Source organism: Micropterus salmoides, unplaced genomic scaffold (genome assembly GCF_014851395.1).
Source record: "Micropterus salmoides isolate LMB-PRFRI ecotype aquatic unplaced genomic scaffold, ASM1485139v1 Ms_hic_scaffold_2, whole genome shotgun sequence".
Classification (NCBI taxonomy): Eukaryota; Metazoa; Chordata; class Actinopteri; order Centrarchiformes; family Centrarchidae; genus Micropterus; species Micropterus salmoides.
The window spans coordinates 47793647-47809356 of NW_024041150.1; the positions used below are offsets into that span (position 1 = coordinate 47793647).

The following is a 15710-nucleotide window of genomic DNA, read 5'->3' on the forward strand; positions in this document are numbered from 1 at the left end:
TCTACACGGGTGCTAGCCACACTTTTAATTCAAAGTCTCTTAACTGAATAAACCACTGTTTTACACATCAAACGTTGTCAGAACGACATAGTAAGGGCTTTAGAAGATACTCCCTCTTGTGGTGTCGTTAAGAAATTACACCCTCAAAATACTACCCAAACCCCGTGCAAAATAGATTCACCTTATGCCCCTTTCTTACAGGCTATTACACAAAATATCTTAATAATTGTGACAACACATTTGTAGGTGTCACACAGACAACATAGTAAAACCAACCCAGGGACCAGTAGACTCCAGCACAATATACTAGCAGTCATTATGTTCCAGTACACAGGTCATGAACTGTTACCAGAGGAAATCAGAAGCTTACAGTAATCTGTTGGACTCAAAGATGTTATGTTATTAAAGTGCTGTTTATGCACTCAGATCTAATTCAATAATCTGGTTTCCTGCAGCGGTTTGAAGCCAAAATAAACATTTTGCTGTGATTTCATTTCAATAAACTGATCAAAATGATGCTGATTTGTTGAACATATGAATTCCTGCTCTGTCAGGTCTGTCTTCAAGATGACAAGCAAACATCTTTTAAAACGCTTGTTTTCTAAATGGAGTTCTGCTCAGTCAGGGCGATGCTATGCTAACTTGTTTCAAGTACGACGACGGCTGGAATCATCTATCAGACACAGATTCATTTTCAGACCTCACCAGGTAGTTCAGCTTCCCGCCTCTCTTTTCTCCCAGCATCCTCCTGTCTCGTCTGTAGAAATATGAACTAGTGGTCCACGCGGTCCTTGTGGTCCGGACCGGTTGCCGAGGGGTCCGTTGCTGGTCCAAAGCCACTGCACACCTCCTCTGTATAATAAAAGCTTTATTTGTAGAGCACTTTTCAACACGGGGAACAAAGAGCTTTAAAACAATCCATCTGTCAATAAAGGAAAATAAATGAGGCGTCACACAGTGAAAGCTTTTTGTAGAAATGTGTCTAAGAAGTGAGATGAAACCAGGAGCAGACTCTGAGCCTGTAGGGGCCCTGACAGCAGAGACCCTGTCCCCTTTGGCTTTGAGCCTAGACTTTGGAGCAGTTAGCAGAGCCCTACTAGAGGATCTCAGTCTGCGTCCTGGCTCATATGGGGATAAAAGCTCAGAGAAGGTGCGTGCCCATGTCTGGCCTTAAAAGTGATCAGAAGGATTTTAAAGTGCGTCCTAAAAGAAATATCTTTATTTTTATATCATTACATCAACAATTGTGTGGCTGCACAGTTACAACAGTGGTACTCACTAAATGTTGGTTTAGGATACAGACCATTGGAATAACATGAAACTTTCCTCTTTCATTGAATGTAGAGTTATGACCAGCAGGGGGCATAATAGACTAGCCTATACCCTTAATCCTGATGAAATGGTAAAATAATGACAATGTCCTGATTTTAACCAGGTGCTCGGGGTGGGAAACTAACATCATTTAAGATTAATTATCGACCAAGTCTTAATTGATATAGCTGGATATATCATACAGCAACAAGAAAGCAGTGTGAATACCATTTAAACTGCCTACTGAAGTCATTTCATTAACAGAAACATTACAATGTTTCCATCTGCATCTGACTCTACATCAAAAACACCCACAGAGCTAGACAACCACGAGAAAGGTTTTTATTTCAAAGATACCCCATCAATTGCCCGTCATTGGCCCATGGGTTTATAATGCAATCCAATAAAACAGCAGCAGAATAACCAGAGATCAATATCTTCCTGCCTAATCTCAACAAAAAAATATCATTATATCCTTCAAAAACACAACATTTATTGCAGGGCTACATTAGGTCCAAAGCCTGTAAATGCCAAGAGTGAAAGTAACCCCTACAGCCATCCCATATGCCACTGAGGGCTCAGCTGCAGGATTTAGCACATTTTCTGATGTGTAAAGAGGACACGGTATCATATCAAGTCTGGCATTTCCCCACAATAGCGCATTGCAGCGGTGCATTTCAAGGCAGATGGAGTTGCTTGAGAGGTGCAAGTAGAGAAGACACGGGGTTGAACTCAATCAACTGTTAGGACGTCTGTACGGGTTTCTGTTTACATGGTGCAGAAAGGCATTAAATAAATTAAACAAAAATACAAAGAAATATCAGACTGAGATGATTATAACTGCCACAGATAGCAAAGAGAACGTGACAAGCGCTGTGTCTTGGCGAGGAGAACGAGGGATGAGAAAGGTAGGTGTCTCAGAAGGACCATCTCTCCTGTTTGCGGCGTCCATGTAGAGGGTGGATACTCTGATGGGGAGTTATAACTAGTGGACTCCTTATTTAAGTCCTATTGCACACGATGCTCAGGCTGTTCTGTGACCTTTGTCTGGTAAGTCAAATATACCTCAGCAAAATCCCACACTGCTAATGTTAACTGACTGGTATAGTAGGGCAACTTCAACATGGGTGAACTAATTCTGCATTTAGCATCTAATAATGTTTAGTTGATTGTAATTTCACATTCCTTTAAGGCAATTCTAAGGTAAAGCTGGCAAAATGATATATATACGTGCTTATTGTTTGTTACTGTAAGTGCCATTAACCTCCATTCCTCTCCTAGAACACATTAATTCGTCACGTATTTGCACTGGGAAACACTGTTCCTTCATTACAATAAACAATAGGAAATGTTTATTTTTAGTCGACCCCACATAAATGTTTCTACCAGGTAGCATGTTCTAAATTCCTTTAGGTCCTAATGCCTGAATGAGCACTGTGAATATCATCTCAACTATTAAATGCCATTAAGGATCTGTTTTGTGAGTTTATTTTACAAAAGCTCAACTCTCTTTGTTATGACTCACCAGTTCCAGCCATGGTACTATCCATTCTGAATGAAAGAAGTGGTTACAGGGCAGCTGTCTGAATGGCTCTCCCACTGCGAAGTTCTCTCTGTGCACTGGACACTGCACACAGCAGTCTACAGGAGAAAAGAAATGTTTATCAAGACCCCTGTGGTTACTAGGGGTGGGGAAAATAAGTCAATACATTGATACTTCACAGGGTTATTATTATCAATGTGCAACTAACAGACTGTATATAAAAAAGCCGTGTGAGCACGGTAACATTTAACAGTTGGCTCCCTCTCCTCATTCTGCAAAGGACACCTACGTGACAGGCAGCAGAAAATGACAAGCGAATGTGAAAGCAAGAGGAGCAGAGGAAAATACGAGCAATAAGCTGTCAGTGTGGCAGTAAATGTACAGTGTAGGTCAGAGTGTGTCCGCTAATAATAAGTCTGTTGTTTCCCTACTTGCTGGAAAGTGAAGGCAGTAAGCGCCAGCAAACATCTCCCCTGGGCTGCAGACTTCTGAACACTGAAATGGAAAGCTAACAGTACATTAATACACTAATAATAATCAATACACCGAGTACATAAATTAACAAAATGTTCCATGGTACTAAAAACAAGATCACAATAATCAACTTACAAGACTCCACACAACACAATAACTACAGTAGACGAGACAAAAAAAGAGCAGATCTATTTCCGTAAGGCGTAAAGTTAGCTCCACTCACTTTTGTCTCTAAACCTGCAATCAGACACACGTGCTGTCAGTTTATCCATTTTGTCTTGCAGCCATTCACATTTCATACTGACAGATGGGAGAGGAGAGATCTTCTCTATCAGCTGGAGGAGGGCCTGTGTTCTGCAACTGACCCAGTAACTACACTGACAAAAACACATCTGTGAGCTGCAAAGAAATGAAAAGGTGGCAGGGACATAAAGTTTGAGTTAAGTTCTATTAAGTTTGGTTTACCTGTGTTATCACGGCATCTAACCCTCTCATTCCTCAGGGATTCATTATCCCCTGGATTAGAGTGCAGGATACCGTCCTGAGAGAGACAGACACCACATGTTAATTAGAAACAATGCTTACACTGCCACTAGACCTTACACTGTGAAGCTATTATAATGTAATCTTACCTTGAGAGGGGAGGTAAGCTAGGGAATCCAGAGTTGGCAAAGAGACTGGCAAGAAACTGTTGTATAATCCTGAGACACAGAGAGAAATATACTGTCATCAAAAAGAAGAACAGTTGGGATTGTAAGAGCATAAATGCCACTGTTATTATAAATGGGTGTATGCAAGGCGGAGAAGAGAGCCAAGAGGAGGGTAAAGAAGACTGAAGCTGAACTGGTCAATTACTCCCCCCTCCACAGCAGGTGAGCGGTCTGGTCTACCGGTATCTCCTCTAGCTGACACGGAGAGACTGACTGGGAAACAACAAGGGAACAGTACAGAGGCATGGCCAAAACATTATCTATGGCTAGACTACCAATCGGTCCCGCCAGAGTGTCCACATCCTGGACTTGTCGCGTCTGTGCACGGCTTGGACCGAATCGGTTAGCAGGAACTTTTACTCTTTCTTGCCGATTCAGAACAGGAACTGCAGCCGCAGCCCCTTGTTGAGCAGTGTCGGATCCAAAAATCTCTGCCATGGCTGTGAGCGGTTGTGTTTGCCTCTGAAGACGTCCTTGGACAAATATCTGATATGGCGAGGCCAACAGGGCGCGAGCCACGGTTGTTATTAGACCGATATTGGGTGCAAGAGATTTTACAGAATGGGTGGGGGGGTGCGTGTGACCTCCAGATTAAAACTAGTTAGTTTTAAGTTACTACAGTTTCATAGTTTCGCATCATTGGGACTTCTGCAGTTTCTCTTCCATTATTAATGTCAGAACTGCTACTGCATTTACTAACTTCCTAGACAAGCTGCCCGTCCTGTTCATGTCCCCTTCATACAATGTCCCTCTTAACATGTTTTTCCACGACACGTTGACTTATGAAGGGGTGGGGGGGAAATACATTCCAGCGATCCGTTTCAAACCGGACCAGCCGCCTCCCACCACCACAGCTAACAGTTAGCAGTCAGGAAACCCCTCCAGCACAGATGCCAATTATTTAAAAACACAGTCAGTAAGGTTAATGTTCCATCGCCTAAAAATAATTAAAATGTAACGTTATATCAGTATCGAATGGGAGCATGCCAGAGAGGTTGAAAGAAAAAGGGGTTGGCCGGTTGGGGAATCTGGCACTCAGTTTCATGGTATTAACAGTAAATGTTGCCCTGTCTTTAATTGGGACTCTACAGTCGATGGTTTCTACCAAGTAATAAAAATCCGCTTCCCGGTATAACGTTAACTAAAAATAATAATTAAAAGTCATAACGTTAATGGCAGGAAACTCAGTCACCAATGTGTTACAGTCCTAAAGCTGTCCGCTGAAACGTTAAACTTAAACATGTGACATTACAAAACGTAGTTAGTGATAAATGTTTAATAGTTATTTACTTAGCTGCGTGGAAAATATCTCCAATTTCCTACAATACCAGGCCTACAACCTGGCAGTTAGCTTGCTGGCAGCATAGGGAGACGTGGCTGCAGTTTCTTAGTAGAGATGCACTTTCAAACAGCATTGCTCAAGTTCTGTAACAAACCTCATCTACTTTGGTTGATTATTCAGAGCTTTTAATTAGGACGTGTCACACTGGTCATCAACTACAGACCTAAGTAGACAATTACCTCAAATCATCTTAACATCATCACCTGAGAACAACGTTAGCAGGCAGGACATTCAAAGTTCAGCCATTATGAAAATAGCTGTCAGTGACTTTAAGCCAGACCAGAAGTGGGAGCGTGAATAATGCCATCGCACATAAACTTGGCGAACTGTCTGTAAGTGTCATGGATAGGAAGTTTCAAATTTACAAGACAGGTGTTAGCTTCAGGGTACTTCCGCCCTGCGTCGTGAATGAAGTTCAGCGTTGGGTGAGGAGAAAAACCAAGAGCGGGTACTCTGTCGGCTCCAGAGGCAAACACCAAAATTTGCTCCATTGTGACCTCAAACACACCATCTGTAAAATAGTGAGGTAATACAATAATTAACATCTGATGATCTGCAGGTTTGTGTCAGCAAGTCAGAGTCACTCAAAAAGAGTGAATCCTTTATTTACCCCCACATCTAGAAGAAAGTCTCTCCAGTACCCTTCCACTCTCTTCTCCAGGCGCCACCGGTTGCTTCCAGGAGGGGACACTGTCACTTGGAACAGGGAGATCAAGTCTGTGGCCTTTAGAGGCCTCTCAGATGAAGAAAACACCTCCTTCAAGATGCTGGCGTGAATTTTCATCAGGTCCAGGAGACCAAGTGTGTTCAGTCCTTCAGAAAGTCTGTAAAGAACCAAAATGATTAGAAGGTGTATGTTTGTCCTGCAAGGTACCATGTCTCACACACACGATTTATACGACAGCATGTTAAGGAAAATACATTTAAAAAAGCACATCTGCCCAACACACCCCAGTGATGAGAACCAAGCAATTTCCATAGGTTAAGTCAATCAGGAGTGTCGCACAACAAAATTGTGACCAGTCAAGCAGTGGGCCAATCAAACAGAAGCAAGTGCTCTATTAAACAGTATGTGGCACCATGCAGGTTTGTTTTTCCAGCAATAAATATTGATGTGAGCTCACCCAAGCATTTTCCTCAAAACATAAGTCAAATCTGGATCTGCTACCTCTTTGAGAGCGGGTGGTAATGTGGGTGTAGAGCAGAGGTTTTGGTAGAGCCTCTCCGGAAAGAGAAGGCAACACTCCTCCATGCAGCAGCACCACAGCCATCATAACTCCATAGGTTCTGTAGAGACCTCTGTGTAATGCTGCATAATGGAAATGTAGAACAATACATTTTGCAGTGGTTAACAGGTGGCAAATCTCTGCAGAATAAGGTGTTTATAACTCAAATCTAAAATCTTAATCCGCCAGGAATACAATCAATTTGTTAGAATATGACTTAGATTAATGGCATGTGTGGGTACTAACCGTGGCTGTCCAGGGACAGGTTCTTACTGTGGCCCTGTAAATAGGCTGCTATCTTTGAGAGCAGTCGGAAAAACCCCCGTGTAGGGCCCCCCTCATCCACTGAACCTTCTGCTTGCATGAAGTCATCCATAAATATGACGCTTAATTTGGCCTCTGGATTGAAACTCCTTCTTGTAAAGGCTCGCATGGCACCATCCATTATGTTTTCTCTGCATACATTGATCATATTACTGCTGGGCGTCTCTCCAATCCAGACTTTTGATGCCAGAGTTGTCAGTAAGGTTTCAGATCTGGTCTAGAACAACAACCACCAGAAACCTTTTTCAGGTGGGACTTGCAACATTCAAAATGTGTATGTAGCACTTTATTGGCCTGATGGCCGCGACTCATTTAATCCATTAATGGAAGTATGAAACTAGCACTTACTCGGTAGTGTCTTTGACATGACTCAAATCCAGGAAGCCAGCAGTGGTATCAGAGGACCCAGATCAGATGTTTTGAGGAGGGGTCTCTTCAGGAACCAGAGTGTCCTGACAAAACACAAACACCTGAGTAAAGACATTACCATTAAATACAACATTACAAAATATAGGCCTACAGCTTGCACTAACGTAAGTGTTTAACATACTTTACCTGGGCGAAGAGGGGACATTTTATAAAACACTGCTGTGTGCTTACCCTTTCCTGCTCAGTTTGCAGACTTTGTATGTATTCCTCATCTTGTCTTGTGAAGTGCACGCCACTCATGTAAATCCTAGAGGAAACATTAAAAATGTACAAACATTATATTATTAGTTTTATATTCAGTCCCTAGTAAAGACAAAAGCTTACATCAGCATCATCATCTGCTACTTCCACTCTCTCTGTGTCATGAGATTCACGTTCGAGCTGTAAAACATGCTTACTGTTACATTACAATGGCAACAATCGCTTGTCTTAACATTTCAAAAGCAAATTACTTTTGGTTGGGTAATAATTTTGATAAAAAATGTTAATTGGATAATGATAGTGCTGATAACTGTACTTACATCCCTCGCCATTGTATTAGGTCTCTCCAGGCAGTTTTGTGAAGTATGGACCTCCTGTTCATCCTTCAAAATACCAGAACGCCCCATTTGTTGGACAAAGATGCAATATGCCATTATGAAATATACAACAAGCCTAGAAAGAGCTTAAAATGGGTGCCCATATCATCTTGGTCCAGGTTTTGGCCAGAGTTCAAGACCTCTTCTGCATCCTAAAGACACAAAAACAACATGTATTGTTTATTTGATCTGGATGTTTACACTAGAGCCCGACTGATATGGGTTTTTGGATGTACCGGTTTCCTTGTACTCGTGAGTTTGGTTCATGCCTGTGTTGTCTTGCCCTGGATTAAATACCCTTGAACTATATCTCAGCGCTGTGTCATGCATTTGGGCTCTCACCTGCTCTGCGCTCCCAGCGATCCTGACAGGTGCTCAGTTAGCTCAATTGCTAAAGTGCAGGACTCCCACCTAGAAGGTTGTTTGATCACATTGGGAGAATTTTCCCCCCCACTTCCACAAATTGGTCATAAAGTGGCTGTTTCACATGCTCACAACATAGCGTGTGTGTGTGTGTGTGTGTGTGTGTGTGTGTGTGTGTGTGTGTCTTCCAGTGTTTGATCTGCATGATCTCATTCAAAAGCGTGCAGCATAATTCCCGCAACCATGCTTTCACATAGTGATGCGATTTTTGCGGAACCAGCGCTGTGACAGAAAAAGACCAACAGACACAACACCAGCATGCCGGCTGTGGCTTTTCACACAGACATCGTTCCGTCTCTGTTACTACCCATGTTCCTGGCGCAGAGGTGGATCAAATCAGACCCCCCTTTCACGCTTCGTACCTTTCATACAGCGAGTTTAATGCAGTTTGAAAGCAGCTATGGATAGCCACACTCGTGATTTTATTGCCAACAATGAGGAGTCTGCTGATATTTAACAAGAGCCATCAGACCATTTGCACAATATTGCGCACAATTAAAACTGTTGAACCACATTATTATATCTAACTTATTATGTATAATAGGCTGTAACTGGCTAAACACGTCTCAGGTTTTAGGCTTTAATAAGATGAGGACGACCTAGGAGTTTGGCACAGTAGTGTACATCTGCTGTCAGGAAAGTCAAATCAGTTACTGACCTAATTACAAACTTTCATTCTAATCCCGACAGTCTTTGGAAGCTATACATTTCATCAAAAGGGTAATATCACCTGTGTACATATGTGTGCCTAATATCTAAACAAGATCCTTTAGGTTTTAACAAGCCCCATAATTAGTCACAATGTGCCCCCTGCTGGTCAAAGCCCTAAATTACATTAAAATGCTGAAAAAGGTTCATGTTGTTTTAGACTTACAGTATTTTTTACAATGGTCTGTTTCCTACACCAACATCAAATGAGTACCACTGCTGTTATTTTCCCCCGCACAACTGTTCATGTTTTTTTAAGATATAAATCTAAAGTTGATGAATGGTGTAAAAAGCATGAATTCCCTCTGATGTGTTTGTTTATCAAAATAGGCAGTAAATGAGCAACATGATGAAAACAATGTATAACTTTAATAATATTATTATTATAATAATACTCATTTATTTTAAGTCTTAAACAGCAATCCAAATATTACATTTTCATAGGCTGCATGCTAAAGGAAGAAAAGGAAGAGAAATTAGAGGATCCTTAGCATGTTTAATAGCGGAAAAGGTTTAACCCTACTACTCAGCAGCCAATGGGGAAGTAAAACACTCACCAGTTCAAACTGGACAAGTGGTCAAATGGCTCAGAATCAGGTGAAATCAACGCGTTGACAACATGTGAAAAATTAACACGTAGACAACACGTCAACCACATGTTGTTTGCACGTTGTAAACGTGTCGTCAACCAGTTGTCTTCGTGTTACAAGTCACATATTATAACGCGGCAAACTGCACATATGATTCTTCCTCCGGTCATTAAAGCGCGCGGTTATAAAATAAAGTCACAGAACAAAAAAACACTTTCACAGCTCTGCGCAGGAACCTGGGTTATATCAAACTTTGTAAATTACATTATTAATGAAAAGTTTTGCTCCGTTACTTTCAGATTCCTCTCGCTCACCATCTTGAATTTAATGACGTCAGACGCTGCGACCCTCTGTACACTCATAAGTCATCAGTAAGATAACAACGTTCACTCAAAAACAATGATGCACATATAATTAAAACAGCATTACCCGTTCAGAGAACTTATTAGCTGTTTTTGAGTGCTTCACCCATAATGCTTATGACTTAGCAGTACTGTTCAGGATTACAGTGCATACATTCATTTTTAAGTGGCTACATTTTCAGTGTAAGAAGAAAAAGGCCTGTGGCGAGAAGCACGGTGCCCGATTTTCACTAAATCTGATGCCAACATGAACTCTCATGAGGACAGTTTTTAAAAAAGCCTTAAAGCTTGTACTTTCATTTAGTAATACAAGTTAGCTGCCTGCCTTCATTGACGAACTCCAAACAGGTGAAACCTGACTGTAGTCTGATGAACTTGTTGGCTGTCTGGTGTTTCACCTTCAGCAGCATGATGGCATCTTAAGGAAGCTGCAGAAAATGGAGAGAACTACCTGTGTTGTTTTCTCAGGTGCAAAGTATTATTATTATTATTTAGTTTTAAAGCCAAAATATTACAGTAAAAAGACTATTTCAAGTCCTCCAAACAAAGCTGTTATATTATTAATTCTGAAAGGCAGGATTAAATTCCTGCCTGCAGTCCATATTTGCAATTTTTCCTTTCTGCTCTGTTTTTCATTGCAGATCCCCTCAATGTAGCTGGTCGTCATAGCAACACAACTGCCGCGACGTGACGTTCAACGTGACCCACAAACAGCTGTCTCTTGGTTTAAGTTAAAACGTTTGAACCTTGCTCAGGATGTGAAGACAGATAAGATTCAGCAGGTACAGGAGAGGATGCTGGGAGCTCACCAGCGTTCTCTGCCAGGATGTGTAGAAAGAGTGAGCGCTCAAGTTCAGCATGAACCACGTTATAGTTTAGATTCACGTACCTGTGAGGATCAACATCTCTGCGTCTTCCTCTGTGATGTTCGTTCCTTTCTGAAATCAGGACAAACCCAAGCGAACAAGAAGCTCGGCCAGAAACTAGGACTTGTGTTTTGAACCTCATGTAAGCTTGTTCTGTTTTTATCATTTGAGAAATGCGGCCGAGGTGAAGTCTTTCATTTCAGCCGCAGACCGATATCCTCCCTATATACCTGTCTGAGTCAGAAATCAGTTCATCACCTACAGTTGGTCCAAAATGCTGCCGCTCGCTGCAGGAAATGTGAGCACATCAGCCCAGTGTGAGCGTCCTGCTTCCTGTTTCTTTTAGGACGCACTTTAAAATCCTTCTGATCACTTTTAAGGCCAGACATGGGCACGCACCTTCTCTGAGCTTTTATCCCCATATGAGCCAGGACGCAGACTGAGATCCTCTAGTAGGGCTCTGCTAACTGCTCCAAAGTCTAGGCTCAAAGCCAAAGGGGACAGGGTCTCTGCTGTCAGGGCCCCTACAGGCTCAGAGTCTGCTCCTGGTTTCATCTCACTTCTTAGACACATTTCTACAAAAAGCTTTCACTGTGTGACGCCTCATTTATTTTCCTTTATTGACAGATGGATTGTTTTAAAGCTCTTTGTTCCCCGTGTTGAAAAGTGCTCTACAAATAAAGCTTTTATTATACAGAGGAGGTGTGCAGTGGCTTTGGACCAGCAACGGACCCCTCGGCAACCGGTCCGGACCACAAGGACCGCGTGGACCACTAGTTCATATTTCTACAGACGAGACAGGAGGATGCTGGGAGAAAAGAGAGGCGGGAAGCTGAACTACCTGGTGAGGTCTGAAAATGAATCTGTGATGATTCCAGCCGTCGTCATACTTGAAACAAGTTAGCATAGCATCGCCCTGACTGAGCAGAACTCCATTTAGAAAACAAGCGTTTTAAAAGATGTTTGCTTGTCATCTTGAAGACAGACCTGACAGAGCAGGAATTCATATGTTCAACAAATCAGCATCATTTTGCAAAATGTTTATTTTGGCTTCAAACCGCTGCAGGAAACCAGATTATTGAATTAGATCTGAGTGCATAAACAGCACTTTAATAACATAACATCTTTGAGTCCAACAGATTACTGTAAGCTTCTGATTTCCTCTGGTAACAGTTCATGACCTGTGTACTGGAACATAATGACTGCTAGTATATTGTGCTGGAGTCTACTGGTCCCTGGGTTGGTTTTACTATGTTGTCTGTTTTGTGTTGACTTGTACTGACTACAGATGAAAAACAGCCTTCTGGCTAAATCTGGCATATTTACTGAAATGTTTCAGCTTCAATGAAAAATCCAGCTTTATCTTTGAGGAATGAACAGAGAGACGAGAAAAACCAGAACCTGGAGGAAAGAGACTAAAGAAGTGGAGTTTCTGCTGAGTTCTGAGATCAACGTCTGAAGGACTCGGTACGCTTCAAACAAACTAGATCACGTGACGTCTGTTTATACCTGCTCCAAATGTCAACGCTGGAAGACAAAGATCACAGAGTCCAGATGTTTCAGAGGCCTGAACCAGGTCCACTGGAGGCCTCTGGGTTTAACTGCTGTGCTTTGATCCAGTGTGTAGTGAGGAGGAAGAGGCGCTGAATAAACAGGGACTACAAAAACACTACAGACCACATTTGTGTTCAGGCTGAACAAACCTTTGTTCTTGTGAAAGTCTGACTGAATCAAATCTTATTGTGTCTTCATTCTCTGAGTCCATTTTAACAGCTGGCTGCTTTCTGTTCTGTCACTAAATGTGTTGCTTTCTGTTTAACTTGCATCCTGCCAGGGTTGGTGCTGGAATAATCTGAGCTGGACACTTGAGACTTGGACTCGAGTCCTTTTCAATGTTCTCATTAAAGGAGTCGACACAAAGAGAAGCTTTGACTCTTCGTTTGAAACTGGACCTTCAATCAACTGTTTCCTTTCAACAAGATTTGTTGTGGCTTCAGAAAATGTGACAAATTGTGACGGGTCCAAAATCTAAAGACAGCAGCTTCCAGCATCTTCTAAATCCTGCTGCTGTAGAAAGTTCTGACATGTGGTTTAACTTGACTCTTAACTTCCTGTCAGTGGTTCTGATTTCCTGCAGCTGCTGACTTCTCTGTGTCTGTAGAAATAAAGTTTGTTTGACTGCACGCATTAGAACGAGCCACAAATATCCAGAGAGCCGCAGCTGTTATCCAGCCGCTGGGAGGTTCACAGGAAACACGCCCGTTCAAGCCATGTGACATCACGCTGACCTCACTCTGACATCACTGATCAGCAGGAATCAATAGTGAGTGTGTAGACTGTGTGTGAGAGTCAGTAGGAGGAGTCAGAGTGAAGAAGAAGCTGACAAAGCGTCCTCCTGTCTTCATCCGTCCTCCATCAGCTGCTTCACCTCCATTTTCTCTCTGATCCAGAGTCAGATCGGATCAATGATCAAAGATCAAACAGATTGATCGGCCATCAGAGGAGTTGGATCAGCGGAGCTGCTTCTGTTCCTGCTTCTCTCTGCAGAGGAGACAGAGGACAGTCAGACAGAGACAAACACAGAGACTCTGACCTCAGTCTGCATACTGACCTTTGACCCTGAGAACAACTGATTTCCTCTCATGAGGTCTCCTTCTTCTAGACACACCAGTATCGTCCTCCGTCTCTGTCTGTGGGGGATTTCAGGGTCAGACTGAGGTCTCCAGTTCTCAGCAGGTCTTCCTTCATCTCTGTTCGGTCTCTGTAAACCTGGTCCTGTTGGTCAGAGCCGTTCTGATACATGTGGACCGTCTTATAGGGATCATAGTGGATCCACCACACTTAGCGTCCTCAGGCAGGTTGTCTGTGGTCTTGCAGGGCAGCAGGACAGACTCCGCCCCCTCCTCCACCTCCACCTGACAGACTGAGAGGACAACAAAGCAGAACATGAGCTGCACAGACAGCAGCAGCAGTTTGAATAACTTTATTGACAGAAGCAGATGAGAGCAGCAGCTAACAGGGGACAGAAACACAGGAAGCTGTTGGAGATGATCAGAGTCTTGATGCTGCTGGGATTGTTTTGTCCATGTGCTGCTTCACAGTAATGTCTCCTGTCAGTGTTGAGCTGCTGGACTTTTACATTTCTGGATCTAAAGCTGAACTTTGAAGAGAAGAAGCTTTCAAATGTTTTCATCTCTGTTCTGTAAATGAATCTCAGCTCCACATGTTCAACATCAGTCCAGAACACCGAGACACACAAACATCTGATCTGGATCTGATCCCAAACTGCTCTTCCTGCTTCATCAATATTTGGCCTTTTCTTCTGCCGACTCTGAGCCCACTTTTCTTTCCAAACGGCTTCAACATGATGTGAAGAGAACTGAGCATCAATCTTTCATTGATCCAAACTATTAAAGCTGCATTTCTTTGTTCTGAGTGATCAACACATTTGGTTTCTTTCAGCTTTCTTCTTGATCAATACTGGAAATCAATAACTTATTGATCTCATTCTTTCCATCCATGGAAATGATCTCCTGGATTATTCTGGTTTCCTGTTATGACGTCATTTCTGATCACCTGCTGAGCATTTTTACACTGAAATATTGGTCCTTTTATTTTTTAAAGTTACTTTGCTGGGCGCTGGATAAAAAAGCCAAAGCTGCAGGTTGCAAAGAGGTTGGAGAGTTTCTGACTGCATCAGTAATAATTTACAACACATTTGTCTGTCCTCCCCAACATCAGCTGCTCTCACTATCTCTGATATCTCTATATTTTTCAGATATTGTGCTACAGCTTTCTGTGTGTCCTTTACTCCGTCTCCTGTTGGGCCTAATAAACCTTCAAGGTTCACTTCCTTCCTGCCTGACTCATCTTTTGATTCAGCCTCATCCTCTCATCCCTGTATTTCCTACGTCTGATTGACTTTTGCCCATTAAAACAATGTTTTATTTAAGCCTGTATGATCAAACCTCAGCCTGGTTAAAACGCTCTCCTCTCTTCTGTTCCCTGAGCATTAATAGATTTTTACAAGCTGTAATATTTCCTTCCACTTTTATCCACATCCCAGCCGTCCTGCCATTTCTTCATGGTTTCTTTTCTGATTATCGCCTCAGCTTCTCCTTTTCCAAGGGCTGTATTTATGACATCGTTCGTCCCGGTTGATTCTTTAGCTGTTTTGTCTGCTCTCTCATTCCCTTTTATACCTACGTGGGCAGGTACCCAGCAGAATCTCACATCTATCCGTAGTGTCTGGAATCTAAATAAACTCTGTTGGATTTCTAGCATTAGATCTTCTCTATCAGATTTCATATTTTGAATACTATAAAGGGCTGCTAGAGAATCAACACAACACACCCCTCTGTCTGGTTTTACTTCCTCAACCCACCGCAGTCCTACAATAATCACCATCATCTCTGCCGTGTACACTGAAGCCTGATCAGGTCATCTTTTCCCAACGCTTACATTCATTGTTGCTATATATATTTCCTATTCCTCCCTCGTCCTCTTCATCTTTAGATCCGTCTGTATACATATCTAAGTAATTGTAATATTTGCTCCTTATTATGTAGCTACCAGATAAGAAACCTTTGATCCAGTTCTACATTTTACCTCCAATACCCATTTTATCTCGCTGTATTAAAAGACCTCCTGCGCCTTCTCTATGCTCTCTGTTCTCTCAGCCATGTTTCTTGAATACAGATAACGTCAGGCTTTACATTTAACTGTTGCACATTTCTCTTAAATTCTTGTCCATTTGCAATCAGGCTTCTGGCGTTCCACTGAAGGAAAAAAAGTTCATAACCCAATTATGTGTTCTACCACCAA

At 42.3% G+C, this 15710-nt stretch overlaps 1 protein-coding gene across 10 annotated transcripts; it reads right to left on the reverse strand.

The window, feature by feature from the left end:
- Positions 1-289: 289 nt before the first annotated feature.
- On the reverse strand, positions 290-14588 carry LOC119911838 (E3 ubiquitin-protein ligase RNF115-like). Of its 10 annotated transcripts, none has more exons than XR_005446046.1 (14): positions 13498-14588; positions 10910-13427; positions 7881-8089; positions 7531-7606; positions 7279-7382; positions 6853-7147; positions 6505-6689; positions 6022-6204; positions 3961-5891; positions 3794-3869; positions 3552-3700; positions 3286-3362; positions 2837-2952; positions 290-852 (listed from the first exon to the last, which is right to left on the reverse strand). XR_005446046.1 is itself a non-coding variant. In XM_038730796.1 (5 exons), exons 2-5 carry the CDS (start codon positions 3821-3823, stop codon positions 670-672), a joined length of 483 nt encoding a protein of 160 aa, XP_038586724.1. In that variant the 5' UTR covers positions 3824-3869; positions 3961-4716; the 3' UTR covers positions 290-669. The 10 variants fall into 10 exon arrangements, 2 of the variants coding, with proteins under 2 accessions (XP_038586724.1, XP_038586725.1); XR_005446051.1 differs by lacking the exon at positions 3286-3362 and having other exon boundaries at positions 3961-4029; positions 5746-5891; positions 13498-14580; XR_005446052.1 differs by lacking the exon at positions 3286-3362 and having other exon boundaries at positions 6853-7061.
- Positions 14589-15710: the final 1122 nt, after the last annotated feature.